Genomic DNA, 23253 nt, shown 5'->3' with positions numbered 1-23253 from the left:
GGCTTGCGCCTGTAATCCCAGTTACTTGGGAGGCTGAGGCAGGAGAATCACTTGAACCCAGGAGATGGGAGGCTCCAGTGAGCTGAGATGGCACCACTGCACCAGCCTGGGTGACAGAGAAAGACTCCATCTCAGGAAAAAGGGAAAAAAAAAAAACTTTATGCAGTCACTCAGAACCTTGTTTCCTCATTTGTGAAAGAAGGCTAATATCTACCTGCTGTGGTTATGTGAGAGATAAAAATTGTTTGTCTGTACAGCCTGGCACAGCCTGGCGTGTTGTAGAGGTGTAATATATGAGAAGCTCCTATTACTGTTTTATTTTTATTCTGTAACATTAACAATTAGAAAATTCCAAAAATTCAAAAGTACATTACTACCTCTAGAAAGTCAAATATATTGGCTGGGCGCAGTGGCTCACACCTTTAATCCCAGCACTTTGGGAGGCCAATGCAGGTGGATCACGAGGTCAAGAGATCGAGACCATCCTGGCCAACATGGTGAAACCCTATGTCTATTAAAAATACAAAATTAGCTGGGCGTGGTGGCGCGCGCCTGTAGTCCCAGCTACTCGGGAGGCTGAGGCAGAATTGCTTGGACCTGGGAGGTGGAGGTTGCAGTGAGCCAAAGGTTACAATGAGCCAAGATTGTGTCACTGCACTCCAGCCTGGCGACAGAGCAAGACACTGTCTCAAAACAAAAAAACAAACCAAAAAAAAGTCAAATATATTTGACATATTAAGGATTTTTTAAACTTTGAGGGATAAAGTTAAAGGTCATCCATATAACATCCCACTGATTCCTTCCTTTACACTGTGATCTCATGACCTAGCCACTGTCTATCAGTGATATAGTATTGATTAAAATGGCTTTTAGGGATGTGTCTCTTCAGAGGACTTGTTCTCAGTATTTGAAGTTGGATCACTCGGAGTTGAGCTGTGTTGTCACAAGAGCTAGAGTTTTTATCTGGGAGCAATAGTTAGGCTTTGGAGGGAATGGGGGATTTCTATGAACCGGAGGAGTGTCGAGGGGAAAGGGCTGTTGCTGGGGGGTTTTGATTTATGTAGAAAATGGTGTTTTCCTGCCGGGTGCGGTAGCTCACACCTGTAATCCCACCACTTTGGGAGGCTGAGGTGGGTGGATCACAAGGTCAGGAGTTCAAGACCAGCCTGGCCAATATGGTGAAAGCCTGTCTCTACTAAAAGTACAAAAATTAGCCAGGCGTGGTGGCGGGTGCCTATAATCCCATCTACTCAGGAGGCTGAGGCAGGAGAATTGCTTGAACCTGGGAGGTGGAGGTTGCAGTGAGCCGAGATCACACCACTACACTCCAGCCTGGGTGACAGAGCGAGACTCCATCTCAAAAAAAAAAAAAAGAAAATGCTGTTTTCCATTACAGTTGAGTTTTTTGCACGTTTTCTTTTTGCCAAATGCAGCTAGGGAGATAATAAGATAGAAAAAGCAACTTCGATAATACATTTTAAAATTCACTTTAATGGATTTTATCTTAGTGTGGACTGAGACTGAATCATTTGTCTTTAAGAGTGACTTTGGACAGCATGATTATATATCCTATTGGCCTCATTTTGTATTTGAGGAGACAGGGCCAGTAGGGTTCACCGACTTGCCCAAGAACAGAGTCCGTTTTAGAGTCCAGGTGTTCTGAATCCTGTTTTTGTCCTCCTTTACCATTAGATTAAGCTTGTTATAGATGGCCCATGGGGAAATGGATCAGTGTTGGCATATGTCTCAGATGTCTTAAATGCCAGGAGTCCGTTATGTCATTGTAACATGGAATCCTTTTGGTTAAATCATGGCACTGTTTTTATTCACACTCTAATCCCTGGTTGATCTCTTCTTAGCTGTGTTTTAATGAGATTTTATTCTACTTAAAAATCTTAACATGTATTAGCTATTTAATAAATGATACATACTATTCTGAATAATTAGTTTTTGTTTTCATTCGAGCAGTTTGAAAAGAAACTGCCACTTGTAAGTACGTAGGGTGTTGCTTTCATTTCAGTTCCCTGAGTCTGTATGTCAGTAGAACTGAGTTAATGCAGGCATAATCATTGTATTATAGGGCCCTGACTTTGAAGAGGCAAGGGAGTCCTTTAATGAGGAGCCTGTGTACGTTAAAGTCTGAAATTAAATGCTAAACGCTTTGTTTTGTAAATCTCAAACTTGTACATAGTGTATTGAAAGTAATGGTTTTAAAAATTTTTGTCACAGTCTTTGTCTTGAGACAATTTTACATTGAAATTTGAAATGTGGAATAGATGAGAAGCTGCTATGATATACCCCACTGGCCCGTCAAGCTTGAGGAGTGTCATGGAGCGTAATTTAAAAATATTGTCCTAAGTTACTACAGATTGTTCTTGTTTTTGTTGTTCTTGATTTTGTGTTGATCCTTGTAGATTGAGAACCCCGTAGCTTGGCCTTTTTATATTTGTATATCCCGTGATTAGATGGTCACGTAGATCTGTTGGGAGTTGCGACAGAATGATAATTTATTGTTCCAGTTCATGCCAACTCAGTGGGATCTACTAGTAGAACTTTCAGTTTATCTTTTCTTTCTAAATTCCCAAACCGTTTACATTTGTCATGTGCTTACATATGAGCCAAAACTTTGGTTTCTAATTACATTCAGTGTAAATATTAGAGTGCTTATTCAACTCATTTAAATAAAAATTGATGGCAATTTTATTTCTCATTAGTTTTTTTGCCATTCCTTGTGTTTTATTTTGTTCTGCCTGAACACAGAGGCTATAGAACAAAGCAAGAGTAAGACTTCCCAAAACAGGTGAATATTTCACTTGCTATGACTATGTTTTGATTCGTTGTGTAGAATGTAAACTCTTTCATATATATATATATATCAGAGTCTAGTTTCAGTGTACATGAAAAAACTCAATGTATAAGGAAATCGTGTAGTATTATAAAGATGGATTTTTTTATTATCCTCTCCTTTTGGTTTTGAAAGAATAGTAGAAAATGTCAGTACAGTTTCTTTTGCGCTTAGGACAAGAGGGGAAATTAGTAAATGTGAGAAATTAATCGCAGAGAGATTTTTAAAAAGGTCTTATACAAATATGCTTTCAGATAATATTTCTGTCTATATATCTGTAGATAGATAAATGGGTAAGCAGGGATAATTAGGAGTATACAACTGATAGATCAGTGGTTTAGGCTTCAGATTATAACTGACATTACTTGGCTAACATTACTATAGTGTGTTGGGCTTTAATTCTTTTTACTGAGTATCTCTGAGGATATCTGAGACTTGGAGTATTCAAATTAGCTGTCTAATTTTGTAGCAGTCGGCCGGGCGCGGTGGCTCAAGCCTGTAATCCCAGCACTTTGGGAGGCCGAGGCGGGTGGATCACGAGGTCAGGAGATCGAGACCATCCTGGCTAACACCGTGAAACCCCGTCTCTACTAAAAATACAAAAAACTAGCCGGGCGTGGTGGCGGGCGCCTGTAGTCCCAGCTACTCGGAGGCTGAGGCAGGAGAATGGCGTAAAACCCGGGAGGCGGAGCTTGCAGTGAGCCGAGATCGCGCCACTGCACTCCAGCCTGGGTGACACAGCGAGACTCTGTCTCAAAAAAAAAAAAAAAAAAAAAAAAAATTTTGTAGCAGTCTCCATGGACTGGCTTATGTAAGCCTAGGAATTCTGCGGGTGGCCACATGGCTCTTGTTAGGAGTTGGACAAGGCCTGACAGTCTTGTATATGATGAGTGCTGACCATAGAGAGCACCTGTAGAGTCTGCATCACTCCAGCATGCTGTCAGTAGTCAGGAAAAGCGAGCATGATCATAGGGCACTTTGTTCATTGCACTTTGGTTTTATCTGAGATGTGCAGCTGGCACAGTGGGTGTAGTTTCACTCTCTACTTACTTCTTAGTTACCGCTATCTATGATAAAGGATGGAAAGCTAAGGTTGGGATTTTATTTTAGGTATTAAGTGTCTGTACTTCTTTTGGCGGGGGAAGCAAGTGAGTTGATACACATAATACCACAGAACAAAGATTTATAGTTAGGCAATTGAGACCAACTATTAAAGGAAGAAAAGGGCCAGGCAAGGTGGCTCACGCTTGTAATCCCAGCACTTTGGGAGGTGGAGGCGGGTGGATCACGAGGTCAGGAGATCGAGACCATCCTGGCTAACATGGTGAAACCCCGTCTCTACTAAAAAAAATACAAAAAATTAGCTGGGCCTGGTGGCAGGTGTCTGTAGTCCCAGCTACTCGGGAGGCTGAGGCAGGAGAATGGCGTGAAGCCAAGATCGTGCCACTGCACTCCAGCCTGGGCGACAGAGTGAGACTCCATCTCAAAAAAGGGAAGAAAAGTTGGTTTGAGGAAGAATAAAGTAAAAAATAGTCTAATTTTAGGATTTTGATTCTGATATTTGAATGTAACCTGAAATTTTGAATGTATTTGAATGTATTTTGAAGGTAACCTAAATTTTGATAAAACATTTAGCCTGCTAATAAATTCACTGGGTACATGTCTTGTGACTAGTATAGTATGTTCTTTACTATCATAATTTAGTAGTTATAGCATTTGATATAGTTTAAGGTACTTTAGGTAGAATTTTTAAATCTATATTGACATAATTATATAAAGGACATACTCTGTATCGTATATAGTTCAATTTTTAGAATCTGTTAGTATGTTTTCCTGTATTCCAAGTTGTTGACTCAGTTATTTTTAATTAGTATTCTGTAAGCCAATTCAGTCATTTCTTAAATGATTATTATTTTTTAAAAAGTTTTGTGAGGCACTATTTAAGAAAATGAAAATATCAAGTCTTAGATTTATGAGACAATAAGAAATGTATTTTTATCATGTTATCAGTCTTTTTCTAAATAACTAAGTGATGATTCCTTGGTATATATTTTAGGTTTAAAATCCAAATGTTGTTTTGAAATATTTTCTAATTTGTTAAAGGAGCTTGTTTTGAAATTTGGATGATAGCCTAAGTATATTGATTGGTTGTTTTTAAATTTGAAGTTAAATGATAATTTTAAAGGTAGAGTAGCCATATATAACTCAGTTTATTAGCAAGAAAATATCAGTTTAAGATACTGCAGTCAAATTAGTTTTAGTTCTGAAGTACACAAGGAAGCAGACATTTGGGAGCTTCGGTTACAGTGCTAGTACCACCTAGCATTGTAATACTGGTGTTCCCTGGATTTGAGTGGTGATGTGTGATACGCTGTGAGGATGTACATGGTAGTTTTGGCCCCTGTAGAGTTCATATCTTCAAATGGCCTTGGCTCTTACCATTCCTGTATACATAAAAATAGTATAAATTATTACTCTTGAAGTTGAGATTCTTTAGTTTGTCCTATATTTTTATTAAGTTTCTGACATGAATTTGGAAATTGAGAATCCTTATTCAGTTTACTTATCCTGGAAAACCTTAATATATGAGATGAGATTTTGGTGAAGTCTTAAAGATTCTGTCTTAACTGTTGACAGGGTGGTAAATATAAAGTCATGAGGATTAAAATATTGACTAGTTCAGCTCTGTGCTTGCAGTTTTTCCCCACTCTAAGATCATATTGTATTGGGACCACTAAAACTGAGCAAGAAGGAATAAACTAGGAAAACAGATGATGGCCTGTTGTTGGTGAAATACTGTATCTTTGAAGACATTGATTTTTTTTTTTCATGAAGCTCATTCATTGTCACCAAGTATGGAACTCTAAATTGATGTTGCTTTTTGTTTCAGCATCAAAGCTGGACGACTCCTCTCCTACATTCCATATCAGCTGTACACCAAGCAGTCCAGTGTGCAGAAGGGTCTCAGCTTTAATCCTGTATGCAGACCTGAGGATCCTGTGCCAGGTCCAAGCAATATAGCCAAACAGTTCAACAACAGGGTGTAAGTTTGTCTAGTTGGGGATTACTGCAAAGCTGGGTTTTTTTTTTTGGTTTTGTTTTGTTTTTTTTTTAAGACGGAGTTTCGCTCTTGTTGCCCAGGCTGGAGTGCAATGGTACAATCTAGGCTTATTACGACCTCTGCCTCCAAGGTTCAAGTGATTATCCTGCCTCAGCCGCCCCCATTACTGGCGTGTACCACCACACCTAGCTAATTTTTGTATTTTTAGTAGAAGTGGGGTTTCACCGTCTTGGCCAGTCTGGTCTCAAACTCCTGACCTTGTGATCTACCCTCCTCGACCTCCTAAAGTGCTGAGGTTACAGGCATGAGCCACCACGCCTGGCCGCAAAGCAGGTTTTTATCAGTAAGCATGGCCCCTGCTCTGTTACAGACAGACAGAAGCAGATACGAACCCTGGCTATTCACTTATAATGAGTATGTTGAAATATATGTGTGTGAGTGTCTTATCTAAAAATGAATTATTTTTATGAAAATTTCATATATGTTAGTAAGATTTTACATTCATACTAGTTTCTCACCTTAAGCTAGTGGATCTTAATTGTTAGTAAGTTTTTTCGTAGATTTTCATGAAAGTAATTATTTCCTCACAAGTAATTTGTATTGCTTTCTCAAAAACTGAACTAACTGCACCAGCTATATTTTTGTTGTGTTCCATGCATAAAAAAACAATGAAAATGTTAACACTTCTGGGTTATTTTTGAAAAATTCAAAATTCATAACTACAATTCTAAATATGTAAATATATAAGTGGAAGTTTAGTTGGTGACCCTTGGTTATAGAATTGAGAGTGAATCTAGACTTTATTCCGTGTGGCTGCCTTTTTTTTTTTTTTTTAATATTGATGAAAGCTTTAGTTGCAACCCTGGATAAATTGGTTTCACAATTAATTGGTGGGTTGCCTTACCTTGTATATCAAGTGGTTCATTTTTGTTAGCCTTCTCTTTATTAAATTGCTTGCTTTGGGAGTTGGATATATTTTTTTTTTCCCAAAAAGACCAGGAGTCTAATTAATCTGAGAGGATCCAGTATCACTGCCTTCTGTAATTTTTGTTGTCATTTGTTATTTAACTTGTACTCACAAACGTATTCAAATATTTTTCATGTTATGTATAGCTTTTAATTTTTCTAATGTGGTATCAAGGTATATAGCAAATAATACCAGAAAACCTTTTCACAGAATACATAGCTTTATCTTTCTCTTCTTACCCACATTAATAAAAGTAGAAAATAGATATGTTTTTTTAAGATCTTCTTTGTGACACTTTTAGGAAGAAATTACCCATTAGATTTTACTTCTTAATACATTTATGCCATTGCCTAAGAAATGTAGCTCCACCCGTGATATTTCCAGTACAGCTACTTTGCAAATGTCCATTTGTCTAGGCTGAGAAACTGTATAGTACAGGAACAATGTATGTTAACAATGTATTTTCCTGCCAGTATATGGATTTCTGTTGGATGTGTTGCTATAATGCATGTAAAGGATCTTAATGTTTTTGACACAAAACTAGATGTAAGACTTTCTGACGTACATCACTTTTGTTGTTTTCTGGGGTTTTTTGGGGGGTATATTCAGTACATTTTGTACATTTCTTTTTGCTCCCTTGTATTCTCTTTATCTCAAGAGGCTTTCTCTGCATGTGACAAATTAGGTTTTCTTTTTTTCTTCTTTTAATCATATCCAGTTTGTCTTTTTCCCCTTCATTGGCATGATCGTCTGTGAGGATGGCATCTACTCAGAGTTGCCTGTCACATTCCATGTGATGTTTAGCCAGGGTCTGAGCTAGCCCTGAAATGGGTGATCATCCAGCTTGTGGAGATTTTCTGTGTAGTCAGGCTCTCATTACTGAGAAACCAAGTTGGTATTAGGATGAGGGACTTTTGGTGGAACCTGGTAATACTGTGGTAATTTCACCTGTGACTTACTACTCTGTAGGGTAGCGCCACATCTGGAGCCTGCACTGTAATTGAATTAATGCTATGGACATTTGGACATTTCTAAGTAGAGTGAATTACTGCTTTGCAATTCAGGTTTTGGTTTTGTTCCTTAGATGATTCTTGTGAATGCATTTCTAAACAGACGTCTAGAGGAGCCAGGATGTGGCTTTAGCATGACATTTGTCATAGGCTCTACATTTAAAGCTGTCATCAGGAAGCTTGGTCCAGATTGCCTTGTACCACCCTGGCATCTAAATGTGCATTTCTTAAAATGAAGTGCAATTTCCCTTGTCAATAAGGCAAGTGTCCTCGTTTTTCTGGGTGTAAATTTTACTGAATTACCCCCACACATTGACATGGCTTTACTTTTTGTCTGCTTGTGCAACAATTAGCTCATTAATAGGTTAATCAATACAGTCACTTTTTTCCTACTGAAACTAGCTGGCTTCATACTGGATTTAATGTGTCGAATAGTACCTTTCATAAAAACTAAAACTAGGAATAAGAATTCAAGTAAGGTTTTAAAATCCATTTTTGTGAAAGTTCCTTGTAGTATATTAATTCAGCAGATGTTTATTGGCCATGTAGTAAACGCCAAGCACTGTGCTTCAGAACTGGATATTTAGAGCTTATAGATTCCAATGAATTCTTTATGGAGAAAATACTTGAAAAGTTTTTTGGGTTTTTCTTCAGCCATGAGAAATATTCTGTTTTATTTCTTCTTTGGTACTATCTGAAGTGAAAATAAAAAACAAACAAAAAACACCTAAAGGGCTGTTAATATTCTAGAATTTTTCTAGTTACCTTGCTACTTTTGCAAAGAATGATCTTTTGTCAAATCAGAATATAAAGTTTGTGGTTTAATTTTCAGGGTTTTTTTGCATTGTCAATATTCAGTATAAGAATTTCCTGGCTGGGCGAGGTGACTCAGGCCTGTAATCCCAGCACTTTGGGAGGTCGAGGCAGGCGGATCACAAGGTCAGGAGATCGAGACCATCCTGGCTAACACGGTGAAACCCCATCTCTACTAAAAATACAAAAAGAAATTAGCCCAGCATGGTGGCGGGCGACTGTGGTCCCAGCTACTCCGGAGGCTGAGGCAGGAGAATGGCGTGAACCTGGGAAGCCGTACTTGCAGCGAATTGAGATTGTGCCACTGCACTCCAGCCTGGGCAACAGAGTGAGACCCCGTCTCAAAAAAAAAAAAAAAAAAAAGTTTCCTGTTTCTAAAGAGAGAAATACCAAAGTGTGTACCACTAAGAAAATGTTGAAATGAAAAAATTGTTTTAACCTAAAAGTCAGACAGTATTAACTTAAAATTTTTTTCCTGCTTTAGAAATCACATCGTTAAGAAGATTGAAACAGAAAATGAAGTCAAAGTTAATGGCATGAACAGTTGGAATGAAGAAGACGAAAATAATGATTTTAGTTTTGTGGATCTGGAACAGACCTCACCGGGAAGGAAACAGAATGGAATTCCTCATCCCAGAGGCAGCACTGCCATTTTTAATGGACACACTTCTAGCTCTAATGGTGCCTTAAAGACACAGGATTGCTTGGTGCCCATGGTCAACAGTGTTGCCAGCAGGCTTTCTCCAGCCTCTTCCCAGGAGGAGGATAAGGCTGAGAAGAGCAGCACTGATTTCAGAGACTGCACTCTGCAGCAGTTGCAGCAAAGCACCAGAAACACAGATGCTTTGCGGAATCCACACAGAACTAATTCTGTCTCATTATCACCTTTGCACAGTAACACTAAAATCAATGGTGCTCACCACTCCACTGTTCAGGGGCCTTCAAGCACAAAAAGCACTTCTTCAGTATCTACTCTTAGCAAGACAGCACCTTCAGTGCCATCCAAACCTTCAGACTGCAATTTTATTTCAAACTTCTATTCTCATTCAAGACTGCATCACATATCAATGTGGAAGTGTGAATTGACTGAGTTTGTCAATACCCTACAAAGACAAAGTAATGGTATCTTTCCAGGAAGGGAAAAGTTAAAAAAAATGAAAACAGGCAGGTCTGCACTTGTTGTAACTGACACAGGTAGATACTTACTAAAATTGTTTTCTTAAGAAACAGTCACGCTTGATCATTTTGCTCTTACGCTATTATTGGTATTTCTGGTCAATATGAAGTTTTCTTAATATAAAAGTCTCAGAATGTCAAGTCATGTAATCTACAGGAAGCATAACATTATAGAAAGCTTATTTATTAAAATGTTTTTAAAACAATTAGATTTAATTGTGGCTGACTGAAAATTTTCAGAGAATTTAAACAGTAAGATGGTTGGGATTCTGAGCATTCATTCCTCATGTAGACCTTATCGGTTGGTGAAGTTTTGAACTGTGTTAATGTAACATCTATCCAGTGCTTAAACCCCTGTAAGAATGCAGTTGGTTTGATAAGAGGAATTGTTAAATTTCTAGAAGCTTGCATCATAATGATTTTTTAAATCAGTTTTGACATAGAGCTGTTATAATTAACAGTGGTAAACTTTCAGTGAGGTTATTTGACATCTAAGTGCATTGGTTCATTGTATTTTGAATTTTAATACTTGTTATCAAAAACAAATACACAGTAGCAGACTGTGTTTCTGTGCCAGTCATAAATTAGTATCTGGTTTGAAGTTTTAGTTCCTTTTACAGATTATAGGATTTTTTTATGGGGAGAGACCTCAGAGATTAATACTATCCTTTAATTTATAGCTGTGGAAACTGAGATATAGAGAGACGCCCATGGTTCTGTCCTAGAAAGTGATAGAGACTCTATGTGGGGTGTTTTCTGTTATGTTTTACTGAGTTTGATGTATTCCTACGTACTTTTAGTCAAAAAATGCTTTTTGGTATTTAGGAAATATTTCAGAATAATATAGATACTAGATTATCCTTACATCATGTCTTAGCCTTGTTACCTGAAGGTTATTTAATTCTGAATGCTTCAGAGAACTATGATTAATTAGTTCTATGAATGGGAATAAAATGAGAAATTTTGTTATTGTGTGAAAGCATTTGGTAGATATTTGGCTTATGCATTCTGTACTACTTGAATGTTTAAAAGCATTATTTTGAGTTGCTTGCATTATGTTTATGTGATACTTTGAAAAATACTTCTATACAGCAGAATTGTGATGATTTTATGAATCATTTGAGATAATATAGAGGGCAGTAAGGAAGTGCCTGGCTTTGGAGTTAGATAGTGTAGCATGAATCTGAATCCTTCTGCCTCTCTTACGTTGCAGGACTATGGACAAGTTAGTTCACCTCTCTGAGTCTTAGTTTTCTTTGTGAAGAGAAGTGATAGATAGTCCACGATGTTTGCCTCGTGGGGTTGTGAGCTTAAGAATACATGAGCAGGCTGGGCACAGTGGCTCATGCCTGTAATTCCCACACTTGGGGAGGCTGAGGCAGGAGGATTGCTTGAGCCCAGGAGTTCAGGACCAACCTGGGCAACACAGTGAGACCCTGTCTCTATCAAAAAGGAAAAAAAAATTAGCTGGGCGTGGTGGCACGGGCCTGTGGTCCCAGCTACTTGGAAGGCTGAGGCAGGAGGATTGTTTGAGCCCTGGAGGTTGAGGCTGCAGATTCCACCACTGCACTTCAGACGGGGCAACACAGTGAGACCCTATCTCAAAAAAAAAAAAGTAGTGGGGAGAACTAGGTACATGCTATCGCAGGCACAGTTTGGTAAATGGAGTGGTCCAAAACTGTTAGGGGATATCTGTTTTTGGAAGCCTATTATAAAGACTAACCCTCAGTACTAATATTTTCAAGCCTGAGAAAAACTCCTTTATGAGATCAGAACTTTTTACAAGCTCAGGGTTCTTATATCCAGAACTTGTGTATCTTAGAGGACCAGAGGAAAAGGCTAAGGATGAGACTGATAATAGAGGAAAGCTCTGCTTGTGCCTGGATTAGGGTTAAAATGACCCTGATGAATCTCAGTGTAGCTCAGGATGATTAGAAGCTTTTGTCCTTAGGTGAGGACACTCACCTTTATCTCCTTAAATGTGGTCTATGTCATTCAGCTCTGATCTTTAATAGTATTTAATGGCATAAGGGTAAAAATTTACAGATTTATGTTTTATAGACTGTTTTTCAAGTACTTAGAACAGCAACATGGTAGTTTTAAGGCTCAGAAATCAGACTGCTTGGGACAGAATCACAGCTCAACCACTTAATAATAGGCTGTGTGACTTAAACTTTTAGTCTACAGAATGGAGATGATACGGTTACCTACCTCATAGTTGTGAGAATTTAAATAAATACGTACATGTAAACCTCTTAACAGCAGTGCCTAACACCTACCAAGCACTGGTAGCCATTTTTATTGTTGTTATTTTATCCAGGTGTGTTTGTAGATTGCATGGAATAATGATCATCAAGATAAGTTTTACTTAGCTTCATGTAACTAAATGTATGCCAACACCTTTGTATTTTTATAAAATAATCAGCACAATGAAATAATTTTAAGATGTACTTTTTGACAAACTAATTAGAGACTTAATTAAATTGGGCTTCTCTTGAGGTGATAGCAATAATCTGTAGTCATTTCTGGTTTTTTAAAAAGACTCCATTCTGGGTGTAAGCATGTTTTAAATATAGTTTCTGAAATTAACTAGACCTGATGTTTTAAATAATAAAAATGAGCTTGGGGTTTGAATGCTGTCTTTTTCCTTCTAGGAGATGTGTCAGTGTTGAGTTCTCCCAGACATCAGAGCTGTATCATGCATGTTGATATGGATTGCTTCTTTGTGTCAGTGGGTATACGAAATAGACCAGATCTCAAAGGTCTGTATTCTTGCTTATGTTTTAAGAAAATTGATATATTGTTGTAAATACATATTCAAAGAGATTACGAAATCTTTTTTTAAAAAATTGTGATTTTTCTTGGGAAAATCAGTTTTTCCAAATTTTCTGTATTTGATTATCAAGGAAGGTATAGGGGAATTAGAGTTTTTCTTTCTCCCTGTAGAGATCTTCAGGGAACAATATTCATCTTCAGCTGAAGGATATGTCATCGAAGACTAATGTAGGCAGGATCTGTATTGGGCATTTTCTAAATTTGTATCTGTATTCCTTGTTAATGAATGGAAATTTTATGGTGGCTCTTGTTTGTGAGACTTGGGTCATTATGCTTTCTCTTTTGAGCAAATAACTTGATTAACTGTCTTGATGCCCATGAACATCCCAGCGTTTTGATTGTAGGATAATTTTGCATTATTGAATATTGCTAAAATATGTTAAGTCATGTGGACAGTCTTTGTCTTAGTGAAATTGCAGATATTTGTGAACTAGTTAGTACTTTGAAAAGCATACATTCTGGGTTTTCCAGTGTTTGCCTCTGTCTGAAAGAGACAACTTAGTGTTTTCTTCCCTTAAATAAGGAATCACTGTGGCACAGAAGCTGCTGTGATAAAACCAGGACTTTGTTTTTGTCGTGGGTAGTGGTTCCTCAGCTCTGAAAGGAGTTATTAGAATGTTAAATAATTGATTTTCATAGAGTAACTTTTTAATGCATTGTTGATTTTATTTATTGGTCCTCAAAATAATGCATTCAGTAAATACATATTTATCCATGCTGTAGCTTTACAAAGTTAGAGTAATCTTGTAACTTAACACACATACAAAAGTAAATGATACAGGAAAGTAAGTTTATACTAAAGCAAAAATTGAGGGGCTGTATGCTTATGTTTGATAATGTGGTAGGTCAGATTGTGATTCCAATGTGTAAGTATTTAGTTTCTGTTGCTGTAAAATTGAGAGAGAAGTATAGATGTTAACTCTAGAAGTACAAAAAAAGTATACTTAGTTTTTCTTTCCCCACCACTTAATGTCTGAATCTAGAGTCTTGAGTTGCCTGTTTTCTACAATACGAAATCAAACAAAAACCCTGGAAGGCTGAGATGACTGCTGCTTTCAGGCTGAAAAAATGTATCAGAATGGTCACAAATAATTGGCTTTTTTGGAGGTGCTGAGAAACTTAGATGACATTTACATGGTGATTGATAGTCTTTAAAGTATTAGCTTCTTTAAGGATTAATGTCATAAGTAAAGGTAAAGAAAAAAAAGGCATGTTTTAAAAATCATTTGAAAAATTTTTGCTTACATGTTGTTAACATTCCTGTACCCATATGCAGAAATAATTTAATATTTTTCTCACAGGCAAACCAGTGGCTGTTACAAGTAACAGAGGCACAGGAAGGGCACCTTTACGTCCTGGCGCTAACCCCCAGCTGGAGTGGCAGTATTACCAGAATAAAATCCTGAAAGGCAAAGCAGGTACAAATGAGCTGTCTTTGAAGTCTTAGTACTCCTGTGGACGGCTTCTGGATTTTGCTATTGGCATGGTTGTTACAGAAATGAGAGCAGAGTTGTAGCAATTAGCTTTTTCATTCAGGGCTTTTAAGGATATCAACAGTTAGGTTTTGTTGAATTGGAGGGTGACATTTTCCTGAAATAGAGAGTGAGGAATGTTTTACAAGATATGATTCATTTGCTTTGTATAAATTTAGATTGGGGATAAAAATCATGGGCATAATTTAAAGAAGCCTCTGTCTATTGTGAGAGTTAATTACTGGTCATTTGGTTACTGCATCACAGTAAGAATGTTAAAGTTTGTGTTGCTCAAGATATTTGTATGAGGAAGTAGGATAACAAACAGTAGAACTTTTAATTTATTGGAATTAAAAGTGAACACCAGTAATCATTCTCCATATCCTTTAGTGAACCTATTTGTTATGAGATATAACCTTGTTGCCTCTCTTGACTTTTTAATTTTGGATATTATTAAGCAAAATCATAAGTTGTACTAGTCATGATACTTATTAAGATTTTCATGTGTCTATTACTTTCTTCTCCTGAGTAAATTCGCTGAGAAATATTTTCTTAGAAATTAAATTTTTTAAATAATTGATTCGTTTTCTCATGGTTATTTTGCAAAGCCAAAGAGAATTTTTTAAATTAGTTTCTCAGAAATATATTACCCAGAGTGTAGTCAGAAGTTAGATATACAGTGAAATGGAAAGCATGCAGTTTAGTTTTATTGCAGTTATTTCAGTGCCCTTGTTGTCAGTTATAAAATGTTGGGCTTACTTGTCACAATGACTCCAATGAAATTAAGGCAAAAGGAAAGCCAGCAAACATCTCTGAGGACCGTTTTTGGGATTATAGTCTTTTTGTTGGTTTTGATCATCTGTTCATGTGGTCTTAAGTATGAAAGAACATAATTGTAGATACATGTTTACGCTTTGTGTGTACATTTATTTCCAAGTTTTATAAATGTTTTCTTGGTCTTTAAATCTTTGCAGAGATTTTTGAGATTCTAGAATTTTGTGTGTCATGAGTAGGTGTGGAGTAGCTGTTACTGAACTTGACATTTAGTTGTATTATGGTATATAGGTAGTTTAAGTATTGGTAGTATGGATTTTGTGGTAGGTTGGTTTTTCTTTTTGTATTTTCTATGTGCTGTTAAACAGGTGAAATCTTAAGTTCTAGAAAATAAGAAATAAATAGCTTAAGGAAGTACACAATACTTGTCATATATTAGGCTTTATGAAATACTAAAGAAAGTTGAAAGAAGAAAAACCACCATGTATATACGTGCAGTAGCATCTTCAGTGCTCAGAGTCTCTCTGGTGGGTAGTCTTGTTACACACGTCCTTTTATCGGCAGTCTACATTTAAAATTTTGACCTTGACAAGCTCACATTCCTTAGGAGTAGCAGAGAGCTAGTTCTCTTTTGTCTTTTCTTCTGTTACAGACAATCTTACTATAAATGGTTTATTAACACAATACTGTCATTGGTTACTTAATTGTCTTCATCAGTTTAGTCACCTAATTTTTACAACATTTTAATGACCTTCTATAATCACATCCCCTTCGCATCTAAATGTGGGTGGTAAACCAGAAGGGAAGTATTAGGAGAAATATTTAAATTTCACTTGCCATTGAAAACTGTCAAAAGGAGATTGTCTCGTCACTAGAAAAGGTGATATGACAGTTTGTATTTTATACTCTTACTTTAACTTGATGCCATTTACTTTTATATGCTAAGCCTTTTCATGCATTAGGAGCTCACCAGATTATTTGGTACATATAAAATGAATAGATTATCCTTTATTATAAAATTTGATTACAACTAAGCTTGTGCTCAGAACTTTTTTCAGTGCTTTTGTTCCTCTTTGCTTGTTATTCCCTGATCTTTCTTTCTCTGGGTCATTATCAGACATGGCACCAAATAGAAAAATATTGAGGATCAGTTTAGGAATTAGAATCTTTGGCTTCTGTGCACTAGCTTTGAAAAAAAAGAAAAAAGATCAGTCTAATGTTTGGCTTATATGTCTAGACAACGTATTAGGACAAATAGCATCCTTAGTCCTTTTTGAAACTTTAGTTTCTTAGTTGTCATATCCAAAAGCTCTTTAATTAGACCAGTGCGACCAGGGTATCTCATCCATCCATGACTTCTTTTGGAGGCTGCTTCCTGAGCAGTACTCAGTAGTGGCACTTCTCATTGATGATCTCATTGTTTGGAACAATTTATGCTCCAAATTTCATGGTTGGGGCCTTTTACTCCTTCCTGGATTTCCAGGATACAGATGTTTTCTATCCCATCAACAGCTTCAGTTTTCATTCTAAAGAACAACAGTTTTAAAAATCGTATTAGTCATAGATTTATTCTCAGCGATTTCTTTTTCACAGACTTGGGTCCTGGCCTCTGATTTCTCCAACCGTTCCTCCACATTCTCCATGTGCCCGTCTAGTTTGTCAAGTTTTGATGAGCAGTTCTCTACTTTGCCCTCCAGTGAGGACAGTGTGTCCCTGCATTTCCCTGAATCTCACATGAAGCAACTCACTCCGCTCGTGGAGGGACCCACGCATTCTGCTGCACTGTGGAACAGGTCAGCCAGCCCAATGGAGAGGAACACGATGGTGCTGCCTCTCAGGCCAGGGCATTGGGGGCGCATGGACCACAGAGACTGTTCTCTCCTCAAGCATAAGTTTTCTGTTATTTTCAAGACAGTGTCTTAGATAACTAGCCCTTCAGATATCAAAGTCAGGTAATTCTCCAACTTGTAAGGCATAACTCATGGTTACACCATGGTTACAAGACGGTTGTGGCTGTTCAAGCTTCAGCACTCCTTTTTTGGGGGTCTAGTAGCACCCTCTGTTGAAGAGTGATACTGACAGTCCTGAAATTCTTACAGTTTTTCAGCTTAGATGAATGGACTATTAAAATTTATATTTAGCCTTTTAAAACCGTCCAGAAACACTGGGTAGTCTGCTTGGGATTCTGTCTTTAATTTGTAATAGTATAGCTAGCATATGTTACTCATATGTCAGAAACTGTAGCTCACATTACATACTCAGCTGTTTTGAAGCAAGTAGGATTTGACCCCACTGAGATGCCAGTCAGTTTGATTTGCATTTACGCTGTGTATATGTGGTTGCTGAAATCCAGAAATGCTTGTGTGAGTGGCATAGTTAGATGAAAGATGTTGATGATTACTAGTCAAACCAGGAAGAGTTGTTTAAGCCCATGAAGCCAGAGACTTTGCCAGTTTTCCTGGTGGTGCATTAACTTGGCTGACTTTTCACAGAACAGTAAGTCTGAAATAAACAGAAGAGAAATGCTGGGTTTGTTAGTTATGTATTGTTACAGTGTACTCACAATAGATTTGTCTGGAATAGCTGAAGTGATATATTTTGGCTTTGTTTTACTAATGGTATTTTTGTTTATAATAGTAGAGATGTGGCTGAGATTGTGGTTTTAGAATGTGGTTTTTTTTTTTTTTTTTTTTTTTTTTTTTACAGCATACTCTTCTTGGAACCTAATAGTAGTATCCCAAGAGACCTACGATAAAGTTGTGTTTTAATTTATTTCTTAATTACTAGTGAAGCTAAAGGTGGCAAAGGAAGTAAAGTGGCATGCAGCCAGTAGGCTCTCCAGAATGTGTGCTTTTGTATTCTTGTGTAAAGTTGTAAATTTGGTTCGGATGTTAAGACATGTTGGTAAGCCACACTGAGCTCCAGTTGTGTTTTCTAAAGCATCGATACTCTGATCACACTTGAATGTTTTTAATTGAACATGCATTATTAAACCAAAATACAATTACCTGTAGCAGGGGATAATGTGACGTGTGTTCAAAAGAAAAAGCTTGAATTTAGAATGAAACCTCTTCATGGTTTGTGACCTACTAAATTATTGTTTGATCAGATAGATGGTAGGAATTTCATGTTTGTTGTACACGTTAATTAGCTTTAAGTTTTGCAGATAGTTCTTTTAGGAAACAGCAACGAATATTCAGAGAAATTTATATTTTTCATTAACTTTTCCCCATTACCGAGAGCTGTACAGTCCTTGTAAGGTTATAGGAGGGAGTTCATCTCCCTGATCACTTCTCATCCATGTCCACCTCAAGGGACTGTGTGTTATAGGATATTCTATATTTATCTTCTGGTGTATTAAAAAAAAAAAAAACTCCCAGGACACTTTGAATTTATTATAAGTTTTTATCTGCTGATGAAGAATATAATGGAAGCAAACCATTTTAGAGTTACAGAGTTTCCTTTTATTAGATAAGGAGATAATGCCAATAGAGATAACTGTATTTGGAATTTACTAAACATTTTTATATGAAAGTAATGGAAAACAAATTTCTTGAAAAAGTTACGGAAAATCAGTTTATAACAAATAACCATTAATTTTTTTTAATTTTTAAAGCAGATATACCAGATTCATCACTGTGGGAGAATCCAGATTCTGCACAAGCAAATGGAATTGATTCTGTTTTGTCAAAGGCTGAAATTGCATCTTGTAGTTATGAGGCCAGGTATGTAGAAGTTATGTATTATAATTCTTAATGAATAATTTGGTTAATTATTTTTATATAATTTTTTGAACTGTAATCTTTTGAAGTGGATTCAGACCTGCCAGTCAGGCCAGTGATTTAAACGTTACAGACGTGTTATGGAAATAAAAGGGTTTAGCCTTAAATCATTTCGTTTATGCCCCCCACAACCCCTCACCAGTGCTAGATAACTTTAAACCAACAGCTTAGTCGTTCCCTGATGAGAACCAATAGGTCCTGTTCCTGTAGTAGGAACCAAAAGACATTGGGGATTGTCATTTTTATTGTCTTTTGAAGCATGAAATAAAAGAATTAGATTGTTTTTGAATGGAAGAGGACTTTAATATTTATTTACTCTAATCTTTTGTTTTTATTGCTAAGAAAAATCTCTTGTAATCCATTCTTCCTGATACTCAGTTTTTTTTAATGTTAAAACCCAATTGCCTATTCAATTGTAAGTAATTTAATTATTAACATTCTTAATATCTCTTCACTTAAAAGTGGTAATAGTGTTGTCAGCTTGTTAGCACCAACTTTTTGAATAGGTGTTTATCTTATAGTGATCTGAAACCATAATTATAATTGGCTGTTTCAGTATAGGAAGAAACACACACACACATATATATATATTCCTCATATTTAAAAAAATCTTTTTGAAATAATTGGAATAGTTGTAAAAGTAGAGGGAGTAATAATTAAAAAGAGAAGTCTTAATTTTTTTTTTCCCTGTCGACCGAACACAGACATTTTTACCTGTATAACACAGCAAGCCCTTACACATAGCTGGCAAGTGTTAAAGTATTCAATAATTTCAAAACGAAACAGTCTTAGATCAGTTACATTTTTTTTTTTTTTTTTTTTGAGACAAGTCTCACTCTGTCGCCCAGGCTGGAGTGCAGTGGCACCATCTCAGCTCATTGCAAGCTCTGCTTCCAGGGTTCACGCCATTCTCCTGCCTCAGCCTCCCTAGTAGCTGGGACTACAGGTGCCCGCCACCATGCCCAGCTAATTTTTTTGTATTTTTTTAGTAGAGACGGGGTTTCACCTTGTTAGCCAGGATGGTCTCGATCTCCTGGCCTAGTGATCCACCCGCCTCAGCCTCCCAAAGTGCTGGGATTACAGGCGTGAGTCACCACGCCCGGCCCAGTTACATCTTAATCTTGATTCAAAGTTGTGGCTATTCAGGCATCTAATCTGAAGAAAAGATATTTAAGCTCAGCATCGTCTAATCATAATAGTTTTTTTTTTATTTGCTAATTATTTTATTTAAAGTATATTTAAGTAAAAGCATTAAGTTTAAACATGCATGCTTATATTTTAAATTGTTTTCCATTCATGACCTGCCAAACTTTTCCCCCCAGGCTAACTTTGCCTTTCTCATTGACAGAATTATGTTTTAATGGTTTTCCTTGTCAGTTGATGCTGTGGCCAAGGAATTGAAACTCACGTTAAATGATAATTAAGTCAAATACAAATACGTTTTGAATTGTTATACTGCTTTTTATTAGCCCAGGCGCTCTAGAGCTGAGTTTATGTTGTGCTCAGTAGGCTAGTCTCTTTTTTCCTACTAAGTTATTGAATGGTGGCCTGGACTTCAGATGGCTAGACAGTTACGTGCAGTATCTGGAGGGTGTGATGAAGCCCAGAAATATTCTCAGTCCTTGAATTTCGCTAGTTGGTAAAATGCAAGCTCCGTTTACCCTTGCTAGACTGCCTCTGCAGGGTCTCCCTTTATACTTTCATACCCAGTCCCCACCAAGATGAATGCTGGCTGGGAAGCAGGACTGCCTCCAGGTGAAAGTGTCGCCAGCTCTGGTGGCTTTGGACTCCAGGAGCCACATTTGTGTCTAGGCACTAGGCTTCTGTTGGGTCTTTGGATGGTGCATTTGTATTTATCCACGGATGGTGACTGTCAAGCTTCATGCCTTGCAAAATAATTGGGGTGACAATATATGAGGACAGAATACTATATAGTGAGCCATTCAAGTGCCACTTAAGTGCAGATGTTTAAGAAGATGCATAAAGTGATGAAAATGAATTTAACTTGAAGAAAAAAAGTGCAACCATGAGATTTTTGTCCCTTAATTGTAATTTTCTGTTTTCTAGAAGACTATTCCTAATGAAAGTTTCTAGAAAATAGTTTCTGGATACTTGTTTTGTGGCCATCCAATGGGTTATATTTTCCTTATCTGAGGAGAATTTTTGTAACAGGTACAAGTAGTTGCATAAGAGAAATGTTTCTGAGTTTGGAGTGGGGGCTGGATTGTGGGGATCATCTGCTCAGTTTTATGCACTGGTGAGTTTTCACTATACATAGCCTAATAACGGGGCCAGCAAAGGATAGAATGTGAATATGAAATGGTAGAAATACAAGGTAGAATGTGTATATGTGGGTCACAGTTTGCACTGCTGTTAGTAGTTGGCCTATACTTACAGTAGAGAGCAAACTTTGTATGGAATAAATGAGAAGAAGGCAGATTGTACATGAATAGGTAATGATACACAGCTATCCTAGAATCATAGATTTTTAAAGTCAAATAATTTCTAAACCCTGTTTTCATGTGCTTTTGTAAGGACCCCTACCTTTCTTACTTTATGGATGTATTTTAGTATGTAGAATGGACAGTGACAGTGGTTTGATGGCAATTTTTTTTTCCTCCTGGAGACAAAGTTTTGCTCTGTCGCCCAGGCTGGAGTGCAGTGGTCCTTTCTTGGCTCACTGCAACCCCTGCTTCCCAGGTTGAAGCAATTCTCCTGCCTCAGCCTCCCGAGTAGCTGGGATTACAGGCTCCCGCCACCACGCCTAGCTAATTTTTGTATTTTTAGTAGAGGTGGGGTTTCACCATCTTGGCCAGGGTGGTCTTGAACTCCTGACCTCGTGATCCGCTCGCCTTGACCTCCCAAAGTGCTGGGATTGCAGGCGTGAGCCACCGCACCCGGCCAGCAAGTTTTTAATATTGTTGAATCCAACACCAAATACAGCTGTCTGAACAAAGCATATTGCCAGACAGAATATGTCCTCTGTGCTTTGAACGTGGGAATAAGCTGTTTTTGCAGCATACACTTAACGAAGTTTTGGTAATTTGTCCTGCATGGGATTTTAGTTGTAATAGATGAGTCATGGTAATGAAGAGTCACTTTGGACTTTCTTATAATTGTCTTTACTCGTTTATTTTCTATGGAACAAACCTCATTTCCCAGCCATCTTCAAGGTATTTGGCTTCCCTTAGTATGGCAAACCTAAGGCAAGCCAAAGGAAAAAGGTTTTCCTTTTTTGTTTTTAACTTCCTTATAGTGTCTAATGGCTTTTAAACAGTTTTCTCTGGGTACATTTTGCATGAGTACCTAAGTAGATGTACCATACTTTACTAAGTAATGTGCCTCGGAAAATTTTTGCATAAATAAATGTTTTGAAAATGAAAATATTGTAAATATAAGAACATTATCTTTACAGGGATTATAAACACATTTCTTTTTCTTTTTTTTTTTTTTTTTTTTGAGACCGTTTCACTCTTGTTGCCCAGGCTGAGGTACAGTGGCACAATCTTGGCTCACCGCAACCTCCACCTCCCAGGTTCAAGCAATTCTTCTGCCTCAGTCTCCTGAGTAGCTGGGATTACAGGTGTGCGCCACAACGCCCAGCTAGTTTTTTTTGTATTTTTAGTAGAAACAGGGTTTCACCATGTTGGCCAGGCTGGTCTCAAACTCCTGACCTTAGGTATCCATCCACCTTGGCCTCCCAAAGTGCTGGAATTACAGGCGTGTGCCATCACGCCTGGACTGTAAACATATTTGGTTTTTTTTTTTTGAGGTGGAGTTTTGCTCTTGTTGCCCAGGCTGGAGTGCAATGGCATGATCTCGGCTCACCGCAACCTCCACCTCCCAGGTTCAAGCGATTCTCCTGCCTCAGCCTCCCGAGTAGCTGGGATTACAGGCATGCACCACCACTCCTGGCTAATTTTTAATTTTGATTAGAGACAGGGTTTCTCCATGTTGGTCAGGGTGGTCCACCTCAGCCTCCCAAAGTGCTGGGATTACAGGCGTGAGCCACCGTGCCCGGCCTTATAAACACATTTTTAAAAAATGAGTTATCTTTAATTTGTAAACTCAGCTTTTACATGCTGAATCTATATATCTGGCATAATTATTACCTGAAGTTTACCCTTTTCAACACTAGACCTTTTTTCTGCTTTGTTTCTGATAATGTTTCTGAACTATTTTATGTTTCTATATATATGTCTAAACTGTCAGGTATCTACTTTCCTGCATTAGTGGACAAAGCTTGTTGACCATAGGCCATCTTTTGTAGGCGAGTGCAGGGTTGTCCTCATGGACATCGTGGAGTTTGCTTTATTTGCCATCCTGTACCCAGCACCTCGCTGAGTCCTCGACACATTAAGAATTGTTTTCTTTACGACTCTGTCATTTACCTTCCACTTAGGTATTTCTTATCTACTAGGGACTTAGCACTGAGGCCATTTATAATATTACTATTTTTAGAAACATAAAAAGTGCATGTGATTTTGCATCTACCGCTGAGTCTCTTGGAGGACTCTT

General features: G+C 37.5%; 1 protein-coding gene across 15 annotated transcripts in view; it reads left to right on the top strand.

Moving 5' to 3' along the window:
- REV1 (REV1 DNA directed polymerase) overlaps positions 1 to 23253 on the top strand; it is a 90147-nt gene that overhangs the window by 42402 nt on the left and 24492 nt on the right. For 8 of the 15 annotated variants that reach the window (XR_500302.3, XM_008008173.3, XM_008008166.3 and 5 more), the window contains exons 5-9: positions 5736 to 5888; positions 9181 to 9890; positions 12527 to 12634; positions 14009 to 14125; positions 18570 to 18678. Coding sequence is in view for 11 of the 15 variants with exons in the window: in XM_008008173.3 (XP_008006364.3) it covers positions 5736 to 5888; positions 9181 to 9890; positions 12527 to 12634; positions 14009 to 14125; positions 18570 to 18678 (1197 nt within the window). In the remaining 4 variants the exon portion in view is untranslated. Of the gene's footprint in view, positions 1 to 5735; positions 5889 to 9180; positions 9891 to 12526; positions 12635 to 14008; positions 14126 to 16568; positions 16747 to 18569; positions 18679 to 23253 lie in introns of those variants that run through there. The other 7 variants (XM_008008174.3, XM_038004206.2, XM_008008164.3 and 4 more) reach the window with 4 other exon arrangements.

This window comes from Chlorocebus sabaeus, chromosome 14, assembly GCF_047675955.1.
Source record: "Chlorocebus sabaeus isolate Y175 chromosome 14, mChlSab1.0.hap1, whole genome shotgun sequence".
Lineage (NCBI taxonomy): Eukaryota > Metazoa > Chordata > Mammalia > Primates > Cercopithecidae > Chlorocebus > Chlorocebus sabaeus.
This window is presented reverse-complemented; position numbering and strand designations above follow the sequence as displayed.